The sequence below is a fragment of the Panthera tigris genome, chromosome B2 (assembly GCF_018350195.1).
Source record: "Panthera tigris isolate Pti1 chromosome B2, P.tigris_Pti1_mat1.1, whole genome shotgun sequence".
NCBI lineage: Eukaryota > Metazoa > Chordata > Mammalia > Carnivora > Felidae > Panthera > Panthera tigris.
In genome coordinates this window covers 140,398,132-140,423,136 of record NC_056664.1, presented here as the reverse complement: position 1 = coordinate 140,423,136, position 25,005 = coordinate 140,398,132, and the positions used below count along the sequence as shown (strand labels likewise).

General features: G+C 39.7%; 1 protein-coding gene across 8 annotated transcripts in view; it reads right to left on the bottom strand.

The window, feature by feature from the left end:
• The window catches only part of ARID1B (AT-rich interaction domain 1B), a 447,008-nt gene that overhangs the window by 83,847 nt on the left and 338,156 nt on the right, over nucleotides 1-25,005 (bottom strand). For 7 of the 8 annotated variants that reach the window (XM_042987379.1, XM_042987385.1, XM_042987380.1 and 4 more), the window contains one exon: nucleotides 9,293-9,382. The exons of the other annotated variant lie outside the window; for it this stretch is intronic. In XM_042987379.1, the coding sequence (XP_042843313.1) occupies nucleotides 9,293-9,382 (90 nt within the window). The remainder of the gene's footprint in view (nucleotides 1-9,292; nucleotides 9,383-25,005) is intronic. 8 annotated transcript variants of the gene reach the window in all.

Genomic DNA, 25,005 nt, shown 5'->3' with positions numbered 1-25,005 from the left:
AAGAGCCCGTCCCTTTCCTCCTCACGCAGCCCGACAAATTCTGCAACACTGAGTGTCGGAGACTTTAAATCCTGTCGGGAAACTGAGTCAGACACAAAGCTCAAACCATGGGTCATCCGAGCCACGAAAGAGGAAAACGGCGAAGGCAGAGCGAGCGTGTCCAGGCTAATGCGGGACAGCAAGGGAGCACGGAACCAATTACACGACGACGTGACTTCTTCCTCAGAGGTGCCTCTTTCGCTGGCAGAAAGCTCTGGCACCGTCAGGACACCAGCGGGACACCGAGGTTCCATGAGCCACCAAAGAGCGAGGCACGTTTTTCCTCTGGCACACGGACAATTTGTTTTCATGTTGGCATCTGTTAAAAATTCACAGAACTGCCTTGTTTCCTCCAGCCAGTTCGATAAAAGATGTTTCCCCACATGTGTGAAATGACGGTCACACGCTGCACCACCTCAGCGGAGAGTCTCCCGCCTATAAAGGCAGACAGGGCGATGTCTCCTCGCAAATAGGTGTCGGATTCCCATTTGGAGAGAAAAATAGATTTTAAAGAATATTCTTGTTACATTTTAACATCTCCAGTGTTCACTCGCCTGCCCGCTCCTGGGCACGACGTGAACTGCTCTGAGGAAGACAGAAACTAATGACCCGTTCGAGGCGGGAACCCAGGCCCCCTGGTGCTGTCCCCGCTGTGCTCTCAGGTTAACCGGCGGGGTCGGTCCCTCTGCCTTCCCTGACCGCGGCGCCCTATATTCAGAGGCACAGACGCGGGCATCTAAGTTCTCCCCGTCCGCCCCCACAGAACCCTCTCGCCTACTGACATCATCTATCACCGGGCAAATGAGAGTCCGGGGAAGCATCAGACTGATTACCCAGATGGTAGGTGGGGGCAAGATATCTGGCCTTTCCTTCCACAAATCCTCCCAGCGTTAGCTGCAAAAGTCCGCTTTGGTGCTGAGAGCAGAGACAATTTTATGTGTGTTACTATGCGCTGGAGGGAGTAGAGGAGCCCCTTTTTAAGGCTTTCAACTTCAGGCCAGGTCTCCCCTGAGTCATTTGTGCCTGATGCTTATGCTTATTAGTAGTATTTGCACAGGGCATCGCAATTTATAACCTTCAGGTACAAGGCTGCGTCCGACCCACGCGACAAACCCACAGGACACTCTGATCCTCGCTTCACATAGGAGGAAGCAGAGATTTAATTAATTGTCGCAGGTCACAAAAGTAGTTAGTGGTAAACCCAGCACCCAAACTCCGGTTTTTCGGTTCCAAACTCCCTGAAGATTAAACTGAGGAAAAGCACATACTACGTAAGCACTGGAGTGAGGAGACTGAACAAGGCCACGCGGTCTGCACAGGCACAGAGCTCTGGCTGGGGAGATCCCACTGATGACCTGGCAGTGGGTCCAGAGCACGGCCAGGCTGCACTAGGAGGGTGCCTGGCTGTGGGGACGCCGCTGTGACAGGTGATGCTTCATTCGTTTGTTCACGTGGCAAATCTGGCCTCAAAGACCCACCAGCTGCCAGGCTATGGAGGACCTGATAGGTCAGTAAAGACGGACGAGGGGGCCTCATGTTGGGGTGGGGTTGGGGTTCTGATGCGGGTGGCAAAAGCGACAATGAGAAGAGATTATATCAAGATCCTGAATGAGGTTCAGCTGGCTGGGGATGAGAGGCAGCGGGGTGATGAGGCCAGAAAGGGAGGCTGGTGCGGGGTAAGTGGCCCCGTAACCACACACCTCAGCACAGCCTCCCTCCGAGGCAAAGCGGGGATCTCGGGCTCTTATGAAGGGCAGGATTAATCTAACCAGACCCCTGGAAAGACCATTCTGGATTCAGCACGGAAAGGGCACTGGGAACACAGCTGAGACAGGAAAGACATCTGCGAGGCTGGTGAAGGTGAAGTTAAAAGTTCCTGGGTAGCCAGGACCCCATTAACGACAGTGGATACCAAGAAAAGGGGACGCGTGGCTAACACCGCAGGGGTAGAGTTCACGGAACATGATGACTGGCACAGGCCAGATGGGAGAGAAAAAGCCATCAAGGATGCCTTCCAGTTTTCTGGTTTGGGAAACTAGGCAGACAGGGGTCTTTCCCCCAGGTATGGACCCCTAAGGCACAGGAGAAATCACGTTACTATAAATAAGTGCATGCAATACACAATGTTGAATTTACCTAAGATCCAGGTATTCTCAGATACTTCCCGTGAAGAATAATGAGCCAATTACAAATGAGGTTGACTATTAAAAGCAAGCTTCACTTGGCAATTCAAAAAAAATTACTGCATAAACCAAAAGTGACAAAACTATGCATCTTTAAAAATATTCTAAAATTTAGACTGATTCCTCAGTCAATAATAATAGACTTTTATTATACGTGATATTTGTTTTCTCAGTTTTTTGGTGAACAGACCTCTGGAGAGCGGTCTTAATAGCAATGTAACAATAACCCTAATACAAGTCCTATGTTGTTATTTCCTGCACTAGACTAAGCTTTGGTTTGGACCACAATTCAGCCCAGAGGCAGAGCTCTGAGGCTGAGGAAATTATAAACAGCTTCCTAGATATTCTCTCTTGTATCTGACTTCCCATTTGACTTTATTTTCGTCTGTCACGGATTATTAAAAAAAGGGTCCTCAATTAAGAGCGGAGTCTGAATTCACTGCATCTGGTGGTGGGGGCAGGTTATCACTAATGCTTTAACACGTTGAGCTGCTATACTTACACAGCAATACATCTGGAAAATGATCTACTTTCTTCTCTTTTTGCTAATAACCTCATGTTGAAAGCCAGCATCATTTTATGTTTAGCGTGCTCACAAACGGTAGGAACACCTTTATATACAAGGGTAATTGGAAAGGTAGAGTAAGAGAACATTTTCTGACTACCAACACCACCCTATGAAACATTTCAGAATGTGCAGATTTACTGTCATATTTAGAACTGAGAATCCAATAGAAAGAGGAACAAAATAGTTTCTGTAGTCACAAAAACCAGAAAAAAAAAATCTCCAATCCTATTTCCAACTTCTTAACAGGTACCTTGGTGGTCTCCATTTTTGAGCTAACTTGTTAATCTGTTCCTGACAGTTAAGAAGGTGGATCAGTTAAGATATTCAAAACCATTAAAAAATTTGAAAACTAACTGCCATATAAATATCACCATGAAATCAGCTAGTAGCATTCAAAACTTCTCAAAATTTTTACTTATTTCCATCTAAATACTCCTAAGGTATAAAGAGACTGGTTGGGGTGGGGTGGGGGGTGGCTTCTGGGCAACTCATTTCACACCAGACTCCAGGTGTGAGGATTTCAGCTTGGCCTGAAGTCCTGTCTGGACTGTTATAGAAATACGCCCAGGAAGGATGGGGGAGCAGAAGTGGTAGCTTTAATCTGGTGCAAGATCTAAATGCCCACTATGTTTCAAGACCGAGAAACAGCCTACGCCGTAGCAGATGACCTTTAATGGTAAAATTGAGAGAAGGCTTATTAATATGGTAAGCTTTCTTAATTTAAGAACATGTTATATTTTGTTCTTTGGTTGTTCTGTGCTCTGAAACAATTTGAAACTTCGGAATTGGTGTGACGGCTGAATTATTTTCTGCTGTCCGGCTCGATCTTTGTTAAACATCTATTATACATGAAGCTCTGTCACAGACATAGGGAATCAGAGTGTGAACAAGATTCAGTCCTGGCCCCTCAAGAGCTCAGTTTAATTTATAGTAAGACACTCGATTCATTTTAAGAGATCTCTTTTTTTGCCCTTGGCATTTAAAAGTAAAAGAAAGATTTGTCCTAAGCAAATAGAATGTGCCTAGAAATTCGATGAGGGATTCTATTAGGACTTTAAAAAGAAGCTAAAATACATCACGAAAGAGTGAGAATAAAATTATACAAGGCAATTAACATTTGGGATTAATAACAGAAGAAAAAATATGAGACTAATGAAGACATATTCTATTCAATCTAGAGAAAATAGGTTAAGTTTGAAACTTCATACTTCGGAAGTACACAAATTCTGATTCACCTTTTCAGGGTAGGCGCACAAGAACGTCTAAATGTCCAATCTCGCCTGTTTGCTACACGCTTTCTCTAGATAATGGCACTGTTTATATTTATGCTTCTATTTATAAGAATGGAGCTAATGGCAAATATCACTGTGAATATCAGACTCCAAAGGCGGGGAGTTTCGTGAATCTTGTGATTCCAAAAGCGGGGCCAAAACGGCAAAGTTTTGCTATTTTCTCCTCGTCCTGCAACTGTGGGGTGAACCCGCATCTGGCCTAGCTGCTCTCATCTGCTGTTGCTGGTAAGAGTAAGAGCCAATTCTCCATCGCGTACAGTCAGCTGGTACACTCGGACGACAACTCTGCTTAATCAGTGGAGAGGGAGAGGGAGAGAGAGAGAGAGAGAGAGAGAGAGAGGGAGAGAGAAAAGGTTGTCGTGTGGGTGGACAAGAAAGAAGGCGGGGTGCAGGGGCGCTGCTATTCGATAATTCTGGAAGATTTCACCCAGGATACCTTCCATGCAGATCTGACGGTCACAGGACAGTGCCAAAGAACCGCCTCCGGTGACAGAATACATTTGCTAGCACATCACAGTCCTGCCGAAGCATCAACTCTGCTTGTAATTCGCGTCCAAAAGGGAAAGTATGTAGTGGTTCTGCTTTCAGCACATCGCAAGGACTAATTAAATCCTCATTACTACCTTCTAATTATTCAAATACTATGGGATTACACTGAGGAAGTCCCTGCTGGCGTGCCAGATGAAAAGGGTTAAATAATGTACGTTGATTCGGAGAACCCGGATCTAGGGGAGACCTTCAGAAAACCACCAGCATTAACATGAATATTTAATTAGACACCACTGTGAAAATTAAAAGGGAATTCAATTAAAAGGTTTTCAAAAAATTAATTCTGACCTCTCTACATCTGTCCAAATAAATAAGCCTTCTCGAAACGTTTTCACCTAATTGCTAATCCAATAACTAGAAGGGCATTTGCTAGTTTCATTAAGCTTAACATTTTACGGGGGTTAAAAATGCAATCATTTTAATGTTAATAATAATTATACTTATTTATCTACTCAGATGACTGAGTAGATATTCCCTCCAAGCCCTCTTGGAAAACAGGGCAACATATGAAGATTTCCTGTTGCTCTTTTCAAATTTTAAGATCTACAAGTTAAAGATTATACAATGAGGATGAAACTAATCTAAACTTGTCAGCTACAATTTTCTCGTAACATTTATTTTAGTATTTTAGTGTTATCTGAACTCTTCCTCCAATGCCTTAGGTACTATAATTTATACTGCTTGATTTTTTTTTTTGGGGGGGGTGAAGTGCTTTAATAGCAATTCTGTATGTTGTTAAAGGAGAACTACAGAGAGAAGATTTGATTTAAGATAAAAACCAGCGGCAAACGTGTTACGGAATACTAAACTGAAGTTTTGACCTTTCTTCTTTTAAACTGTCAACAATGAAGAAGTTAAGACCAAAGAATTGGAACTAATTTTCTTTATTCGGTTAGTGGGAAGTTCTAGCACCACACAGAGTGCAAACAGGAGAGTGCTGAGCCAAGTGCTGTAGAAGAGAGCAGCTAAGAATGTGCAGGAGACAGTACCGCAGGAGAGTAAAGAGGCCAATAAATATGTAAAACGTCTCCCTTCTTTTTGTACCTGACAATGGCCATGTCCGTGTTTTCTTGGTGTTTTCTATACACCTTTTACAGATAGAAAATATAAAACTGTGGAAACCCAGGCATGTTTGCCTACATATAATGTGGGGAAATGGATTTGTGACTGTTGTCCTTAGACAAACTTAACACCAGCAGCCCCAGGTCAGAGGGCACGGAACTGGAGGTGGGGGTAGGGCACTATAGGGCCATGGGACCACCGTGCTGGGCCTCCGGGCAGCATACCGACTCTGAACCCAACATTGGGAAGAGGACATCGAATTGCAGACGCCAGTGTTATTCAGATCCCAGGACAGCCTCAGCTTGTCAGCAAAATTTTCCTCAACAAGAGTGTATATATATTGCTAAATGTTCTTCCTGAACAGGAATCGAAGGACCGAGGAGGAAGGAATGAGGGCCGGGCAAGGGTTCAGCTTCCCAAGCCTGGAGGGAGGCAGGCTCCAGGGTAGAATATCAGTACTGCTGTCCTTCATGATGAGGACTCTGGGGAATACCCAGAAAACCACACCTCCAAATAGAAGCAGGCTGCAGTTCCTGTTTTGTGCAATTGTCTCCAGGCAAGTATGTTTCTAGATTCTTTGCCATGAAAGAAAATCTATCTCCTGTGGGTAAATTAAAGAAGGTGTGTGTAACTGGAATCTTACTCTCTTATCTTTACTTATTCAAACAAAGTAAAAGTTTAATAGGAATTGCTCAACTTGGCTATTTTAGTACTCAGCAGTATAGACACTATGTTCTTGTCTCTATCAAGGTCCACGGGTTCTCAGAGAGGACACATTTTTTTAATAGGACGCTAACTCACCAAAATCCTTTTCTCCTCTCTGCTTCTTTCATCACTTCCCTAAATGGGGGTAGGGGAGGATATATCAATTGTAAAAGTATAAATGAAGTTAAATTACTTTTCAGTACATGGGAATCAACACTGGGTAATTTTCTAGCAAGTGTTTTCTCAGATCTACTTTGCACTGCATATGCTGTTGGTACACGCCCCCAAAGATGATAAAACTGACAAGGAAAATATTATTATATCAAAGCATTACAATGACTGTCATTTGCCATTAAAACACCTGACCAAATGTCATTAAAAGCTAACATTTCTTCCTAGATTTTAACAAATAACAGAGGCTTAAAAAAACAATCCTTGCTATCCAGTTTTGGAGGAAACTGAACTCATGCATGGCAAAAGATCATTTATCAGCCATTTAGAAATATAAGGGTTTCCTGGTTAGGGGGCTGTCCAACCAACAGAAGGCACACCAGGGACACACATAACATCTTTCAGAGAAAGTTTGGGGAACATGTTCATAACAATATACAAACTATAAAATTTATATTTGCTATTTGAAGGAAATGGTCATTATAACAACCCAGATTGTTATGTATCCATTATCAGTTACCAAAACCACACTGCATATAATGAAGATGATCAGGAAGGAAAAAATAACAAACATACCTAAAATAGTGGTTTTTATATAGTGACACCAGAAGAAAACTCTAGATTTTGCTTGCCAACGTATTTAAGTTAAAAGTTTAATTTAGCTGCATTTCCTCATTCTATCGTTGTTCACATTTGCTTCTCTACATTTTCAAACGTCTTAAACACATATCAGTTGGAAGAGGGTGGGGAACATATTGGTGGAGGATCTAGGAGGGTTTCTCTTTTAGTTCTTAGCAATAAAGGTTGGGATTGTAGGGCTTCCAAATTACCCTCTAATGCTTGCTGAAGCAGCAGAATTCTCCCAGTGGGAATGATGTTACAGGGTTATGTGAGGATTAAATGAAATAACAAATACCTTCATCTGGGCTCTGGGTCTGGCCTGAGCAGGTTTTCAGTGCAGGGTAATTTCTTTCATCCTTTTTTCCCCTCCATTTCCCTGACTCGGCAACGCAACACAGATGTAACCCAAGGCCAAGTAAAGGAGTTTGGAGAGAATTCCCCCTTGCATGGTGCTAGTATGCTGTCCATGAACTTTGAACGGTCTTCCAGATGACCAGAGACACGAGGCGTTAATGCAGAAAAAGGATGTGAGGTATAGGACTGGTTTGTAGGAAGTTACAGTGGAAAGTTTAGAGAAACAAATGCACACACCACTTCACTGTTAAAACATATCATAATATCATTACAAGGCAGTGGTTCTCAAAGTATGGTCTTCAGATCGGCAATGCTGGCAACAGCTGGGCATTTACCCAAAAGGCAGATCTGAGGTGGCCCCCCTCAAGCCTACGAAATCGGCAATCTGGGGGTGTGGCCGGGTTATCTGTTTTAAGCAGTTCCCCAGGTAATTTTCATACACCCTAAAGTTTGAAAACCATTAACTATTCCATTATTAAGGTAGACTGTAGTGTCTTCATAAGGGAATTAAAGTATTAGTTATACATTAAATTATAATAAAAAAGTTAAATATGTCGAGACATTAGAAAATAAAAATTTCACTTTATTCCTACTAAATATTCATTTCAACACAAATGATGTGTAGCTAAGGCTAATCCATCTTTTCATGGGCATTACTTTCTAAATAATGGGGTGCTAAGTTATTAAACATGTAAAGTAACTAAAACCTTATAATTCCAATTAGAAGCAAATCATCATCTGTACAGCTCATATAGAAATAATTATAGACATGTGGGGGTCAGGAACCTTTAAATAGCCGCCACCAAGCTCGCAACTTCTGTCTTCCGGGTGAGCGTGAGGGAGGAGGGGAGGGAATGAAAGTGGCAGCTCCACGGGTCAGATGGGTAAGCCTGGACTCACAGGCAGTGGAAGGGACCTGGCAGGGCGCCAGATGGTGCTATGGGCTTGCAGACTCTGGTCTACACTAATCTGGATTAAGATCACCACCACCAAAAGTAGCTTTACTACAGAAGGAGGGAAAGCAGACGAAGATACGCACACGAAGACCAAAGGCCTCAACCCAGTCAATAGTAGATGGGGTCAGCATGCAGAAGTGAGCGAAAGGTCAAAGAGTTTGCGGATGGGGGACAACCTGAAAAGTTCAGGGCTTTGGGAAAAGCCCGTGGTCTTTTTTCTGGTTCCGGCACTAATGAGCCTCTGAGAATGAGGAATTCCTACGGAACCTGTCAGGTCCTCAGTTTCTTTGTTTGGAAATTGAGGTGACCGGACTCTACAGTCTCTCAGGTTGGCTCTAGTGCTAAGATCCTACAATTTTATACTATAAGGTCTTACCAGGTGTATACATTTTTACTGTTGAAGTATCAGGGCACAAATACTGATCAAAACAGCTAAACGTACACACACTCTAACATTATACTTCATCAGGACCGATATCCAAATTGTATCACTAACAGTCCCCTTTACACAGCTAGATCAACTGTCAGGCGAGAGTCACGTATAAACTATGTTTCACGATGCTGTGTGGACATATATAGCCTTTGGGTCTTGAACTGTGCTGGGTAAAACTTCACCTAATCTGCAAGAAAGCATCCTTCTTTGTTGTTACATGTATGTTATTTCGTTCATCAGAGGAGGAAACATAACATCCTTTAAAAATCACTCATAAGGAAACGCACAGATGACCAAATTCATATAAGCCTCATATACTCCAAACACAAAGATACGTAAGACATGAACTGAAGACTAACCTCTTTCCTGTGGCATTGGTGACTGGCTCAAGGCAGGATGGGAACTGGATTCTGACTGGCTCCCAGGTGGCTGAGGAGGCATCTGACTGCCTGCAAAACACAGGAAGGGGAGTGGGGACGGGGAGCCCTCTACATTAATGCTGCAATGGCGCAAAACCAAGACAAGTACATTTATTTCATCTCAATGATCACGAAAGGTGTGGCCCCGCAGAGAAAAAGACACGGCTCAAAAAAGTGTGCTATTTTGCCCCTTTCTGGTAAAACGGAGAAGAAACATGGATAATCATATTTACCAAACGATCTGTTGAGAAGTTTAATTTCCTACTGAATGAGTTCCCAACCTCACAAATACATTAGTAGCCAAAATCTGACATATACCTACTAAATGCATTTCATGAAATTCAAGACTCATGAACTAAACTCAGCCTCTTGAGTTTAAACTAATCTGTAAGTGGTGAGGCATGCATAGTGGCCAACAATTTTTTGTTGGTAATATTTATTCGAAGTAAAACTACCAACCAATTTCTTAAAATATCTTTGTAATTAATCAGAGATTTAACATAAACATAGGAGACGTCCATTCAAAAACATAAAACATACTACTATAGAATGTAGTATACATTAGCACTAAAGAAGAAAATATTATTCTGCACCTCTTTTGATCTTTATTGCTAATAAAGCAACAGCATCTAGTTAACATCTGTTTGACTTCCATTTATTTAATGGGTGCTCAGTTTGTCTTTTCAAACTATAATGGAAGCTCCTTGAGACAGGAATCATGCCTTTTACTCCCTTAATCCCTGCATTACCATAGCAAATATTAATAAATCTTTGTTATTTAATGGTCCTTAATCTGAGAATACGCATTAAAGGGAAAAAAACTTACTATTTTTATCAATTAAAGAGAGGCAATGAATCATGTGAGGCGCAAGGAGACAGGATTTTGAAATTTAAGAATCATCAGAGGTACCTGAGATCTCAACTCACTTTCTGGTTCAGAGGTTTAGAAACACTTCAACTAAAAATGTTAGCGAATAAAGAAGGCAGTTGCCTTTAACACACTCTTCTAGGTGCTAGCTCTCATGGCATGAAGACCCTGCTATTTTCTCTTCTCACTTCTCCCTTTGCTAGAATAAACTGAAAGACTGAAATATACAAGTATACATACCTACACAATACATACATGTAGGCATACACAGATTTCCCCCACATAACCCTCAGGTACTAGAGTCTATGATTATGCTAGGTCAAGCTAACTGCTTTGACATCACGGGACCTACTTTTCTACAGTTTTGTGTATTGCTAAGAGAATCACAACGGAGTAGAGAAGGAAATTAACGTATTGAAGATTACCACCAATTCACCCGGTGAAGGTCATGCCGCAGAGTCTGGTGTTGGACGCTGAACATCCGCCCTCTCGTATTTCTAACCAATGGCATCTCTGTTAGGCCAGGCAGCCTGACTGCAGACCAGAAAGAGCATGATCCCCAGGGTCTCTCAGGACTGTCACTCATTACTAATTCTAATAATGGTTGTATCTATGACAGCCAGAGAGGCAGGAAGGTGATTTTCCATTTAGATAATACGTACATATAGTCGTTAAAATATAACTACAAGAAAAATCCTGACATTGTTTTCGGGAGTTTAGGCTTCTCACTTTTTAGAAAAGAATGTAAAACCTATGAATGTATATCTGAGTGCTCCTGGGTTCAAATGCCATTCTCATTCTCAGATGAAATGAAAACCAAGACCCGAATTCACGGACGTTGAGAAACCTTGCGCTGTGAAACCGCTAGGAGTAAGCTCTTAGGTTACAGCCACACCTAGTGCATAAAAATCCTACACATACACAGTACAGCATCTATTCAGTTAGCGCCAAATACTTAAACGTAAAGTAGAAAAGACAACATTCTGGATGAAAACAATTTCAAGGGTAAACGCTGGTCATCAACTCCGCTGCAGACACACAAAAGTTGCTGTGTCCACTCAGGGTCATGTGTTTCCTATGAAACACCCTCAGGCCCCCAATGTGCAGCCCATTTAGAAATTGAAAGCATGCTGCAGCCAAATCCTGACTTTTTAAAATGTCACTGGGGAATCAGCTGCACTAAGACAGTAAGTGCTTACATTACAATGATTGTTTCTGTAGGACAGACCGAATTCATGGACTCATGACAGCAAAACAAACAGTAATTCTACGTTAATACAGGCCACCGCTACTGACACTATGCACGCCCAAGGCACTGCTCTCATGTGCGATATTTCAAGTAAGAATAAAAGAGGCTTTATAAGAAACCCATCTCATGAATTCAAAAAATACTTTCAAGCAGCGCTACCGCCGGTCTGGTGCAATTCTAAGACAGATAACTCTTCAAGGCAATGAGAAAATTTATTATTAAATCTATTCTTTAAGGAAATAAACAAGAGCCTTTTCATGGTAAAGACAGATTTGAGCCAACGGCTTTAAATTCTCCACGTGCTTCTGTCCCCTTATCTTTCCACCAACAGTTTCATAGCTACTAGGGAAGAATTTCATCCTTCATGCACAGGTAGAAGCATAGTCATGGCAGATGATGAATCAGAAAGTACGCTTGAAAATATGTTTGAGAAATACAATGTCCATGGTTCATATGAAGAAGACAATTCAGAGTCCTTTGAACCAGATGAATTATGTAAACACCCTCAAAACTATAGATTTTTATAGCACATATGGCTCTCATAAGTAAAACCTTTCAAACAAAATTTGGTAATTATTTTAAGAGAATATTGCCATGCAGAGTGAACCAACTTTATGAGTAGGCTTTAACATTGAAACGGAGTTTCTAAAGAAAGCCCTGCTTTCCTCTTGTCTATGTCTATAATGGTACAAGCACAGTGGAGAAAACATTACAACTGGAAAAAACTATGCTGAGTTAGGATAAATCCCACCACTTTATAGCCATGTGTTTATTCTCCAGTGACCATGTGTACAATATTGTGCAAAATCTTGGTGCAACAAAACAAAAATGAAGCATCAATAAAGTCACCTGAATTTCTATTGTTGCTAACTTAAAACTCCCAGAAGTCTATATTGTGATTTTTATTAACAAACTTTTTTTTCTTTTTTTTTTTTTAAACATTTAACGTTTATTTATTTTTGAGACAGAGAGAGACAGAGCATGAACAGGGGAGGGGCAGAGAGAGAGGGAGACACAGAATCTGAAACAGGCTCCAGGCTCTGAGCGGTCAGCACAGAGCCTGACGCGGGGCTCGAACTCACGGACCGCGAGATCATGACCTGAGCTGAAGTCGGATGCTTAACCGACCAAGCCACCCAGGCGCCCCAACAAACATTTCATTAATTTTACACTTAAAGAAAAGTTACAAGATGAGTACACTGAGCTCCTATATATCCCCTAGCCCACCTCCTCTAGTATTCACATCTTAAATAACCATAATAGAATTATCCATAACCATAGATGGTTATAACCAAGAAATAACCATAATAGAATTACCAAGAGGCACCTAACACGGTACCACTCTATTAACTAAAGATCTTATTTGAATTTCACCATTGTTTTTCTTTCTTCCGTTCTAGGATCTCACAGTGCATTTAGCTGTGATTTCTCCTCAGTCTCCTTCAGCCTATAAAAGAACTTCAATTTTCTTTCCTTATGTTTTATGACCTTGATGCCTTTGGAAAGTGCTGTTCATGACACCGATGTTTCATTTCTGGTGCTGTTTACCCTGATTACTTGGTAAAGTTGGATGTCTACCAAATTCCTCCAATATAAAGTTATTATTTTGCCCTCTGTAGTTATGAGTATCGCAGGGAAGCCATTCGAGACTATGCAGATCCTGTGTCTTCTCAAACTTGCATGCACTGACTTAGCATCCATTACAGAATCCTGGCTGTAACATTTATCACAGTAGTGTTTGTAATGATGGTTCTTTATTTCCCTCTTTTCTTCTACATGTATTAATGGAGATCTATTATGAAGAAGAACTATCTCCTCTTCCCCATTTGTTTATATATTTCTACGACTACTTATTTCTATCTATATAAACTCATTGTGGACGACACATCACAGCTTCTAGTGAGTCACATGCTTGCATAACCCCCACCTCTTGATTGAGGGCAGAACCTGTGACTTGGCCTCTAATCAAAGAACACAACAAAAGTGATGAAACATCACTCCTAAAATTACATTACACGGCAAAGTTAAAGGCGTTTTGCAGATATCATTAAAGTCCCTAATAGGCTGGCTTTGAGATAATCAGAAGGAAGATGATGCTGTGTAGAAATGACTTTAAAAGAGGACCTAGGCTTCTCTGTGCAGAGATGCTTCCAATGGCCTTGAAGAAGAAAGCTTCCGTGATGTGAACTGAGCCACATGACAAGGACAGGCAGCCTCCAGAACTTGAGAGCCTCACTTTTATAACCAGGGGAAATTAATTTCTCCAACATCTGAATGAGTTTGGAAGCAGATTCTTCCTCATTGAGGCTCCAGGTGAGAAGATGGATCATCAAACACTTTGCAGCCTTGTGAGAACCTGAGCAGAGGACGTGACTAGCCTGTGCCTGGATGCCTGGCCATGGAAACTGTGACATGTGTGTTGTTTTAAGCTGCTAAGTGTGTGATGATTTGTTGAAACAACAGAAAACTAATACATCCATAGATACTTACTTTATTCCATGGATTAAAATCCAACATTGACATTATTTCACTCAAATTGCTCCAGATTTGGCCATCAGAAGCTCCTTCAAATTCTTAGTGTTTGGAATCATAAAACACTGTGGCTCATTTTGCATTTTTCCTGACCCAGCCCTGTAATCAACTGCTTCTCCTCGGAGCGCTGCTAATTTTTATTGGAAGATAATGTTCACAGACTAAGATCTGGGTACTAGGTCTGCTCATTATTTCTGGGGTGTTACTGCTTCCAGGCTGTCTCCGTGAACTGAAGTAGGAATTGTATGTATGTACACTAATCCATTCGCATATGGTATACGCAAGTCTATATTTTGGTATTTGTGTGTGTAACCATGAGTATGCAAATACCTCCAATTCCAATCCAGAATTGGGCGGGTATATCTTAGCCTTCCATCTTTCCTTATTATAACTTCTTTCTACAGCAGCAAGAAACCCAGTCCTCATTATCTACATCAATTTACTGATTTGATCAACTCTATCATATACACAAAGTAATTTCAGAATTACTGATCTACACCACTGTGAGAAACACAGAGCCACTTGTTAGCACTTGTATTCCATTTTGCATCCCCTTCACACCTTGATTGGCTTTAATTGTTTTGGTATTTGGGGGGTATGTGAAATACTTCAATGGTTCTGTAAGTCACAGTTATACAAAAAGATACTTGAAGAAGTCAGTCCCTCCAACTCTGCTACCCTATTCCCATTTCTCTTTCTTTCCACTTCTTTCCCAGCTGCCCCTATAATAAATCTCTTTAGGTTTTGGTTTATCTTTGCTATATGTATTTTGCATAAATGAAAAGGTACCTGTATATGCTCTTATTTTACTCCTTACTTGAAGGGTAGCATATCCTAGGTCTCTTTTGCAATTTGTCTTTTCACTTAACAGCAGGTCCTGAAAAGTACTTCCTGTAAGTTTATAACATCTTTCACTTGAAAAACAGGTATACGGTACTCCTTTGTCTGAATGTTCCATAGTTTATATTCAATCGTTCTCCTGTGTATGGGCATTTAGATGATTTCCAATCTCTTGCATATGTATTTTTGTATTGTTTGAGATCCATCGTTAGGGTAAATTCCTTGAAGTGGGATTGATGGGGCAAAAAAATATGCAAATTTCCCTGTATGAAGCTGTGAAACAATTTACATTCTCACCAGCAATGTTTGAAGGGGCTGCCTCTCCAAAACCTACAAGAATATGTGGTCATTTAAAATACGTTTGTCAATCTTATATGTGAGAAACAGTAGCTGGTATTTTTGAATTTACATGCCCGATTCGGAGTGAGTTTGACCACTTTTTTATTTTGAGGTCTAGTTTTATAGCTCTTCTGGTTAATTGCTTGTTCATGTGTTTCCCACATTTTTCAATCTGGATTTTTAGTACTTTTGTCTCGAAACAAATTTTTTTAACATTGCTTATTTTTGAGAGAGTGAGAGAGAGCGCACAAGCACAAGTGGAAGAGGGGCACAGAGAGAGGGAGAGAGAGAATCCCAAGCAGGCTCCATGCTGTCAGCGCAGAGCCCAGCTTGGGGCTTGATCTCATGACTGTGAAATCATGACCTGAGCTGAGATCAAGAACCCGACACTCAACTGAATGAGCCATCCAGGTGCCTCTTGTCTTGAAATTATTAAGAATTCTTTATATATTAGGGATGTTAGCTCTTTCTCTGTGGTATAAGTTGTGAATATTTTCTCCTACTTTGTCAACAGTCTTTGGATTTTATGGTATCTTTTGTAATGGAACTTTTTTTTTTTAAGGAGCCAAATTCATCAATCCTTATTTTTATTGCCTCTAGATTTTGTGTCCTAGTTAGAAAGCTGTTCTCTGCACCGTGGTTAAAGAGGAATTCACCCCAGGTTTTGTTAAGTACATGTATGGTCTCATCTCAATTTACTCGAGTTTATTTTTGTGTATGATCTGAGATAAAGATCAAATTTTATCTTTTGTGTTAAGAGCTTTTAAGATCTACTCCTATAGTTCCCTAACTCCTCAAACTATTTTTCTTTTTCAATGTTTTCTACCGTATTTATTTTTCTATATGAGCTTTAGTATCAATGCGTCTATATAAAATAGCTTATTAATAGTTTTACCGGGATTACAATGATATTATAAATTAACTTAAGGAAAACAGATGACTATCGAGTTCATCCTGTTCAAGAACAGAAGGCATCTTTCATTGTTCATATCTTCTTTAGTTTCTTATAAGCAAGTAAATGTTTTGTACATTTTATGTTAAATTTATTCCTCAGCACTTAATCTTTTTTGTTGCTACGACACATGGGATTTTCTCCAGGGGTATGTCTTTCAACTGCTTATTGCTTGTGTAGAGGAAGGCTATTGCTTTTTCTTTTTATTCATTTCATTTTTTCCATCATGATAAGGGTACTCTTTAATCTCCATCATCTATTTCCCCTGTCCCTCTATCGACCTCCCGTCTGCTAACCATCAGTTTTTTCTTTATAGTTAAGAGTCTGTTTCTTGGTTTGCCTTTTTTTTCCCCTTTGCTCATTTGTTTCTTCAATTCCACCTAAGTGAGATCACATGGCTCTTTCTCTGACTGACTTATTTCGTTCTGCATACACTCTCTACCTGTATCCATGTTGTGCTAAATGGCAAGATTTCATGCTATTTATGGTTAAATAAGATTTCCATCGTATGTATATACACCACGTTTACCCATTCATCTATTGATAGATACTTGGGCTGCTTCCATACTTTGGCTATTGTAAAAAAAAAAATGCTGCTATGAACATAGGGGTGCATATACTCCTTTGAACTAGTGTTTTTATATTTTGGGGGGAAATACCCAGTAGTGTGATTCCTTGATTTAAGGTAGTTCTATTTTTAATTTTGTGAGGAACCTTCATATTGTTTTCCACAGTGGCTACACTAGTTTGCATTCCCATCAACAGTGCCCAAGAGTTTCTGTTTCTCCAAGTCCTTGCCAACCTGTGATTTCCTGTGTTTTTAATTTTGGCCATTCTGACAACTGTGAGATGATATCTCATTGTAGTTTTGATTTGCATTTCCCTGATGATGAATGATGTTGAGCATCTTTTCATGTGTCTGTTGGCCATCTGGATATTTTCTTGGGAGAAATGTCTTTTCATGTCTTCTTCCCATTTTTAATTAGATTGGTTTTTGGGTATTGAGTTGTACCAGTTCTTTATATATCTGGATGCTAACCCTTTACTGGATATCATTTGCAAATATCTTCTCCCATTTAGTAGGTTGTCTTTTAGTTTTGTTGATTATTTCCTTTGCTGTGCAGAAAGTTTTTATTTTAATGTAGTCCCAACAGTTTATTTTTGCCTTTATTTCCCTTGTCTCAGGAGACACATCTAGAAAAATGTTGCTATGGCCAATGTCAGAGAGATTACTGTTTGTGTTCTCTTCAAGGATTAAAAAAATATATATATTTTTAATATTTTTTGAGAGAGACAGAGCATGAGCATGAGTTGGGGACGGGCAGAAAGAGAGGGGAACAGAGGATCTGAAACGGGCTCTGCGCTGACAGCAGCAAGCCCAATGTGGGGCTCAAACTCATGAGCCACGAGATCACGACCTAAGCCAAAGTTGATGCTGAACCGAATGAGCCACCCAGGTGCCCCCCTTCAAGGATTTTTATGGTTTTGGATCTTACACTTACGCCTTTAATCCATTTTGAGTTTATTTTTGTGTATGGTGTAAGAAAGTGGTCCAGTTTCGTTCTTTTGCATGGGGCTGTCCAGTTTTCCCAGCACCATTTGTTGAAAATACTTTTTTCCCCATTGTATATTCATTCTTCCTTTGTCAAAGATTAATTGGCCATGTAATTATGGGTTTATTTCTGGGTTTTCCATTCTTTTTTCTTTTTTCAAGATTTTATTTTTTTCTAAGTTTATTTATTTATTTTGAGAGAGGTTTGGGGTGGGGGGAGGCAGAGAGAGAGGGAGGGAGAGAATCTAAAGCAGGCTCTGCACTGTCAGCACAGAGCCCAATGCAGGGCTTGATCTCGTGAACCGTGAGATCATGACCTGAGCCAAAATCAAGAGTTGAACACTTAAGTGACTGAGCCACCAAGCTGCCCCTCTGGGTTTTCTCTTCTGTTCCATTAATCTGTGTATCTATTTTTATGCCAGTACCATACTGTCTTACTTACTACTGCTTTGTAATATAACTTGAAACTTAGAATTGTGATACTACCAGTTTTGTTTTCTTTTTCAAAATTGCTTTGGCCATTCAAGGTCTTCTGTCGTTCCATACAAATTTTAGGATTGTTTATTCTCGTTCTGTCAAAACCGCTGTTGGTATTTTGATAGGGATTACATTAACGTTTTAGATTGCTTTGGATACTATAGACATCTTAACAATACTTGTTCCTCCAACCCATGAGCATGGACTGTCTTTCCATTTCTTTGCATTGTCCTTAATTTTCTTCATCAGTGTTTTATAATTTTCAGAGTACAGGTCTTTCATGACTTTGGTTAAGTTTATTTCGAGATCTTTTATTGGTTTTGGTGTGATTGTAAATGCGATTGTTTTCTTAGTTTCACTTTCTGCTGCTTTATTATTAGTGTATAAGAATGCAACAGACTTCTGTACACAGATTTTATATTCATCTATCAGTTCTTTGGTGAAGTCTTTAGTGTCTTCTATATCTAGTATCATGTCATCTGCAAATAGTACAAGTTTTACTTCTTCTGCAGGCCTTTTATTTCTTTATGTTGTCTAATTGTGGTGGCTATGAATTCCAGTGTTATGTTGAATAAAAATGGTGAGAGTGGACATCCTTGTCTTGTTCCTGATCTTAGAGGAAAAGCTCTGTTTTTCCCCATTAAGTATGATGTTGCCTGTGGGTTTTTCATAAGGACTTTACTACTACTCGAAATCTACTTTGTTGAGAGTTTTTATCAAAATGGATGTTGTACTTTGTTACATGCTTTTACTACTTCTATTGAACCGATCACATGGTTCAACTTGATGTACCACATGGATTGTTTTGCAAGTATTAAACCCAGTTGGTTGTGGTGCGTGATTTTTTAAATGTATTGTTGGGTTGGGTTTGTTTTGCTATTATTTTGTTGAGGATTTTTGCATCTATGTTCATGAGAGACATTGGTCTGCAGTTCTCTTTTGCTGTGGTGTTCTTTACCCAGGTGTGGTATCAGGGTGATAATGGCTTCATAGAATGAATTTGGAAGTTTTCCTTCCTCTTGTATTTTTGGAGTAGCTTAAGAAGACTGGGTGTTAACTCTTCTTTAAATGTTTGGTAGAATTCAGCTGTGAAGCCATCTGGTTCTGGACTTTCATTTGTTGGGAGTTTTTTTGATTACCGATTCAGTTTCATGGCCGGTGATTGGTCTGTTCAAATTTTCTATTTCTTCCTGCTTTAGTTTTGGTAGTTTGTATGTTTCTAGGGATTTATCCATTTCTTCTAAGTTGTCCAAATTGTTGGCATATAGGTTTTCATAATATTCTGTTACAATTGTTTGTATTTCTGTGGTGTTGGTTCTTATTTCTCCTCTTTCATTAGTAATTTTGTTTATTTGGGTCCTCTTTTTTTTTTTTTTCCCAATGAGTCTTGCTACAGGTTTATAATTTTGTTGGTCTTTTCAGAGAAACAGCTCCTGGTTTCATTGTTCTGTTCTTAGTTTTATTTTTTTCCAGTTTGGGTTTTGTTCATTCTCTTTTTTTCTTTTTTCTTTTTTTTCCTTCTGGCTCCTTAAGGTGTAAGGTTAGGTTGTTTGAGATTTTTCTTGCTTTTTGAAGTAGACCTGTGTTGCTGTAAGTTTCCCTCTTACAACCTCTTTTGCTGCATCCCAAAGATTTTTCTATCATTGTGTTTTCATTTTCATTTGCTTCCATGTAATATTTTTTTATTTCTTCTCTGATTTTTTGGTTGACCCATTGTTTAATAGCATGTTATTTAAACTCCATGTATTTGTGCTCTTTCCAGATTTTTTCTTATGGTTGAATTCTAGTTTCATAGAGCTGTGGTCAGAAAACATACAGTATGACTTCGAGTTTTAAAAAAAATTTTTGACACTTGTTTTGTTGCCTAATATGTGGTTTATTCTGGAAAATGTTCTGTGTGCACTTGAAAAGAATAAACAATGTGTATTCTGCTGTTTCAGGATGGAATGTTCTGAATATGTCTATTAAATCCATCTGATCCAGTGTGTCATTCATAACCACTATTTTCTTGTTGATTTTCTGTTTGGATGATGTGTCCGTCTATGTGAGTGGGGTATTAAAGTCCCTTACTACTATTGTATTACTACTGATTATTTCTTTTATGATTGTTATTAACTGTTTTACGTATATGGGTGCTTCCATGTTGGGTGCAAAAATGTTTATAATTGTTATATGCTTTTGTTGAACTGTCCCCTTTATTATTATATACATCCTTCTTTGTCTCTTATTACGGTCTTTGTTTTCAAGTGTGTTTTGTCTGATATAAGCACTGCTACACTGGCTTTCTTTTGGCATTCATTTGCATGACAAATGTTTCTCCATCCCCTCACTTTTAATTTGCAGGTGCTTTCTGGTCTGAAAGGAGTCTCTTATAGGCAACATATAGATGGGTTTTGTTTTTATCCACTCTGTCACCCTTTGTCTTTTGTTTGGAGCATTTAGTCCATTATATTCAAAGTAATTTTGACAGATATACACTTATTGCCATTTTGTTACTTGTGGTTGTTTCTATAGATTTTCTCTGACCCTTTCTTCTCTTGCTCTCTTCTATGGTTTGTTGGCTTTCTAGGCTGCTATACTTGGAATTTTTTGTCTTTAGTTTTTGCATATCTATTACTGGTTTTTGATTTGTAGTTACATTAGGTTTGTATATAATAATATCTTCTGCATATGGCAATCTATATTAAATTGATGGTTACTTAAGCTTGAACTCATTCTTTACTCCCCGCCCCCAAATTTTAGGTGTATGGTGTCATATTACCTCCTTTTCTTTTATGAATCCCTTGACTAATTTTTACAGTAACACTTATTCTTACTTCCTTTGTGTTTTTCACTTTCATACACTTATGGTCTTCCTTTCCACTCAGATAGTCCCCTTTAATATTTCTTTTAGGCCTAGTTTAGTGGTCATAAACTCCTTTAGTTTTTATTTGTCTGAGAAACTCTGTATCTCTCTTTTTCTGAATGATAGTCTTGATAGATTGAGCATTCGTGGCTGCAGATTTTTCCCTTTCAGCACTTTGAATATATCATGCCATTCCCTTCTGGACTGCAGTGTTTCTGCTGAAAAATCTGCAGATGGGGTTTCCTTTGTATGGAACCACTTTCTTTTCTCTTGTTGCTTTTTTTTCCCTTTATTGCTGCTTTTTGCCATTTTAATTACTATGTGTCTTGGTGTGGACCTCTTTGGGATGGATTTTTGGGAGGATCTCTGCCTCCTGGATCTGGATCTCTATTTCCTTACCTAGATTAGGAAAGTTTTCAGCTATTATTTCTTCAAATACATTTTCTGCCCCCTTATCTTTCTCTTCTTGAAATCCCTATAATGCAGATGTTATTACACTTGGAGTCATCGAGTTGCCTAAGACTATTCTCAATTTGTGTAATTTTCTTTCTTCTCCTTTACTCAGTGTACTTTCCATTACTCTGTCTTCCAGGTCGTTAATTCGTTCATCTGCTTCATCTAGCCTGCTATTTATTTCATCAAGTGTATTTTAAATTTCACTTATTGTGTTCATTTCAATGGGTTCTTTTTTATCTTTGTGTTAAGGGTCTCACTGATGCCCTCCACTTTTATGTCCAGTCCAGTGAGTATCTTTATGATAGTTGCTTTAAATTCTCTAGCAGGCATATTACTTCTATCTGTTTTGCTTTAGTGTCTTGCTGTGCTTTGGTCCCATTTTTCACTTGGGAGAGGTTTCTCTATCTTTTCATTTTTTCTTACTTTCTGTGTCTGTTTCTGTATTAGGAAAGTTAGCTACTTCTCTTATTCTTCCCAATAACAGCCATATGAAGAAGAGGTCCTGTAGCACCCTGCAGTGAAGTGTCCCCTTTTCCCCAGGGTCTGGCACTCCAGGGAGTGTCTCCTATGTTTGTTGTGTGTGCTCCGCTATTGAGTCTTGGTCTCTTTTTCCTTCAATCCAGTTGTCTGCAGAGGCTATCTTCGCCAATTGTGGGCAGCAAGGTGTGCAGTGGTCTGCCTGTAAAACGACACCTGCCCTTGCTGGAAGTGAGGTCCTGTAAAAGAGCACAGATCAGGAGATGTGCTGTTGGCAGAGCTTGCACTGGTCTTCTAGGGGGAGGGGCCTGCAGCTAGGGGACTCAGGGGAGCATAACTGGGAAGGGTGTATCCATGGAAGCATGGTGGGGCTTGGTGCCCACAAATTAGGTAGAAAGTGTTAGTGTTGGGCTGGTTCCTGCAGGTGGCCACTGTTTATGCTGGGGGGCAGGGGAGTGAAATGGTGTGTGACACCGCCTTTGTTCCTGGAGCCATCTCCTTGTTATCCTTGTCACTCTGGGCCACACTCTGAGATGAGCAAATCACTCTGCCTCCTGTTTGCCCCCAGTTTCAAACTGCTGGTCTGTGCTGTACTTGCATGGGCTGTTTGTTTTGCTGTCTCTTTAAAGGTGGGGTCTCTCTTACCTCATGGCCTCAGGGCTTTCCCAGAGCTAAGCTAGCTGACTTCGAAAATTCCAGGTCTTTAAGTCCTGCTGTTTTTCAGAACTCACAAAATTTGGTCCTTCTCTTTTTCAAAGGCAAATATGATGAAGATCTGTCCTCCATGTTTGTGAGCATCCAGGTGTGAAAGCCTGTATTCTGCTCTTCTCCATGCTGCAGACTCCCTCCAAACTGAGGAAGACCGTGGTCCACTTTGCTCCCAGACAGCATCTTCACTCTTCCTACCTTCTTCGATACGGCCTCTTCCCTGCCTTTAGTTGTGGAGTCTATTCTGCCAGTCTTTGGGTTGTTTCCTGGGTCATTTATGCTGATATGGATGTTATCTAGTTGTAACGTGAGCTTAGGGTCCTCCTACTCCGCCATCTTCCCAGCTGACTTGGTTTTATAAAATTGAAGTATAGTTGACACATCAAGTAACAGGCTATTGTTTTTGTGTAGGTGAATTTTGTATCTTGCCACAAAACTGAATCCTTCCATAGTTTGAGTTCATTTATCGTTGATTCTCTGAGGTCTTCCAGGTTTACTATTTTATCATCTGTAGATGGAGATAGTTTTCTTTGTTATGTAACCATTTTTATGCCTGGGGGTTCTCTTGTCTAACTGTGCTGGCCAACATCTCTGAGAACATTGCTGAGTAGTAGTGGAGACAATGCTCATCCTTGTCTTGCTTATATTTTAGTGGAAATGTCTCCAATGATTCCTCACTACCTAAGATACTGGTTTATAAACTAAAGCGTACACATTTTACCAGTTTGAGAAAGTACCTCTCAACTGCTATTTCCTTGAGTATTTTTATTATGATTGGGTATTGAATGTTATTAAAGGAGATACTTTTCTGCAAGTTTATTTACACTGTATATAATTATGAAAACCATTGTTAATATTAAACCAACCTTGAATTCCTGGAATAAATTTCACTTAGTCATGGTGCATTATTTCCTTAATGGTACTGTTGAGTTTTGTTTGCTAATATGTTCCTTGGGATTTTTACACTAGAATAGGCTTTGAGTGAAATTTTTCTAATTAAAAAGAGCTTTTAAGAACTAGACCCAGATAACCATCAAACTAAACACTTTTAGTAACAAAACACTGGGATTTCACAGAATCGGGAGAAAAGAGGCTAATATGCATATGTCTTCTCAATCAGCACACATCCAGTAATGTATAACTTAACAGTGTTTAGACTGAAACACGAATATATCATAGCTTGGTGAAGTGCACAGAGTAAGATGGTGGGGTAGTCAGTACAAAAAGTGCTAAATTCTATGTTTCTTACAGGTGACAGAGTTCTAGCGCTCACCTAAATTCTTGTTTTACTTCTTTGTTTACTGTTTCTCTCGTCTCACTAAAATGTAAGTTCCATGGGTATAGAGAGTTGCCTCTTTTGTTCCCTATGTCTGCTGAACCACACATACAGTAAGCACTCAATAAATATTTACTGAATAAATAAAGGTGTGACAGGAGCACCTGGGTGGCTCAGGTGGCTAAGCATCTGACTCTTGGTGTTGGCTCAGGTCATGATCTCACAGTTCATGCGTTCGAGCCCCACATCAGGCTCTGTGCTGACAGTGTAGAGCCTGCTTGGGATTTCTGTCACTCCCTCTCTCTTCGCTACTCCCCCACTCTCTCTCTCTCAAAATAAAAAAAACTTAAAAAAAAAAAAGAGGTGTGACAGATTACTCCAAACCCAGATTAATAGTTAATTAAACCTTTAGTTATCAATAATCATGTAGCTGTACCTTATTATTCTAGATCAGAGATAGACAAAGTTTTTCTGTAAATTGCCAGAAAGTAAATATTTCAGGCTTTGCAGGCCATATGTTCTCTGTCACAACTATTCAACTCAGCTGTTGTAGTGCAAAAGCACCAAAGACAATATATAAACAAAATAGCATAAATAAAACTTTATTTACAAAGACAGGTGGTGAGCTGGATTTGGCCCAAAGGTGGTAGTTTGCTAATTCCTAGTTTAAATGATAGTATCAGTAAAAAAGAAACATTTCAGGCATACTTGCTCAATAAGTCAATAAACATCAAACAGTATTTATTAACAATAGCAATGAATTAACAATAGCAATATAAACCTGACGTACTCCCCCATATGTAACAAAGAGGACTACATAAATAAATGTCAGTAAGAGAATCTGGTTTATGTCCTTATAAAGTCAGATCTAGTGTAGGACGTACTGGCTTCCTCAGTACTTAACGCAAGCGAGGTTCTAAGATTAAAATTGCAAGTGCATTTAGCAGGTAAATTGTTAGGTAAGTGATGATTTGTAGTTTTATTTTCCCAACTTTTTTGGCCATATCAGAATAAACAAAAAGATCAGAACTACTGATGAGATGCAATTATGTAAGTTACACTCAATCACTGTTGTGTTGGGG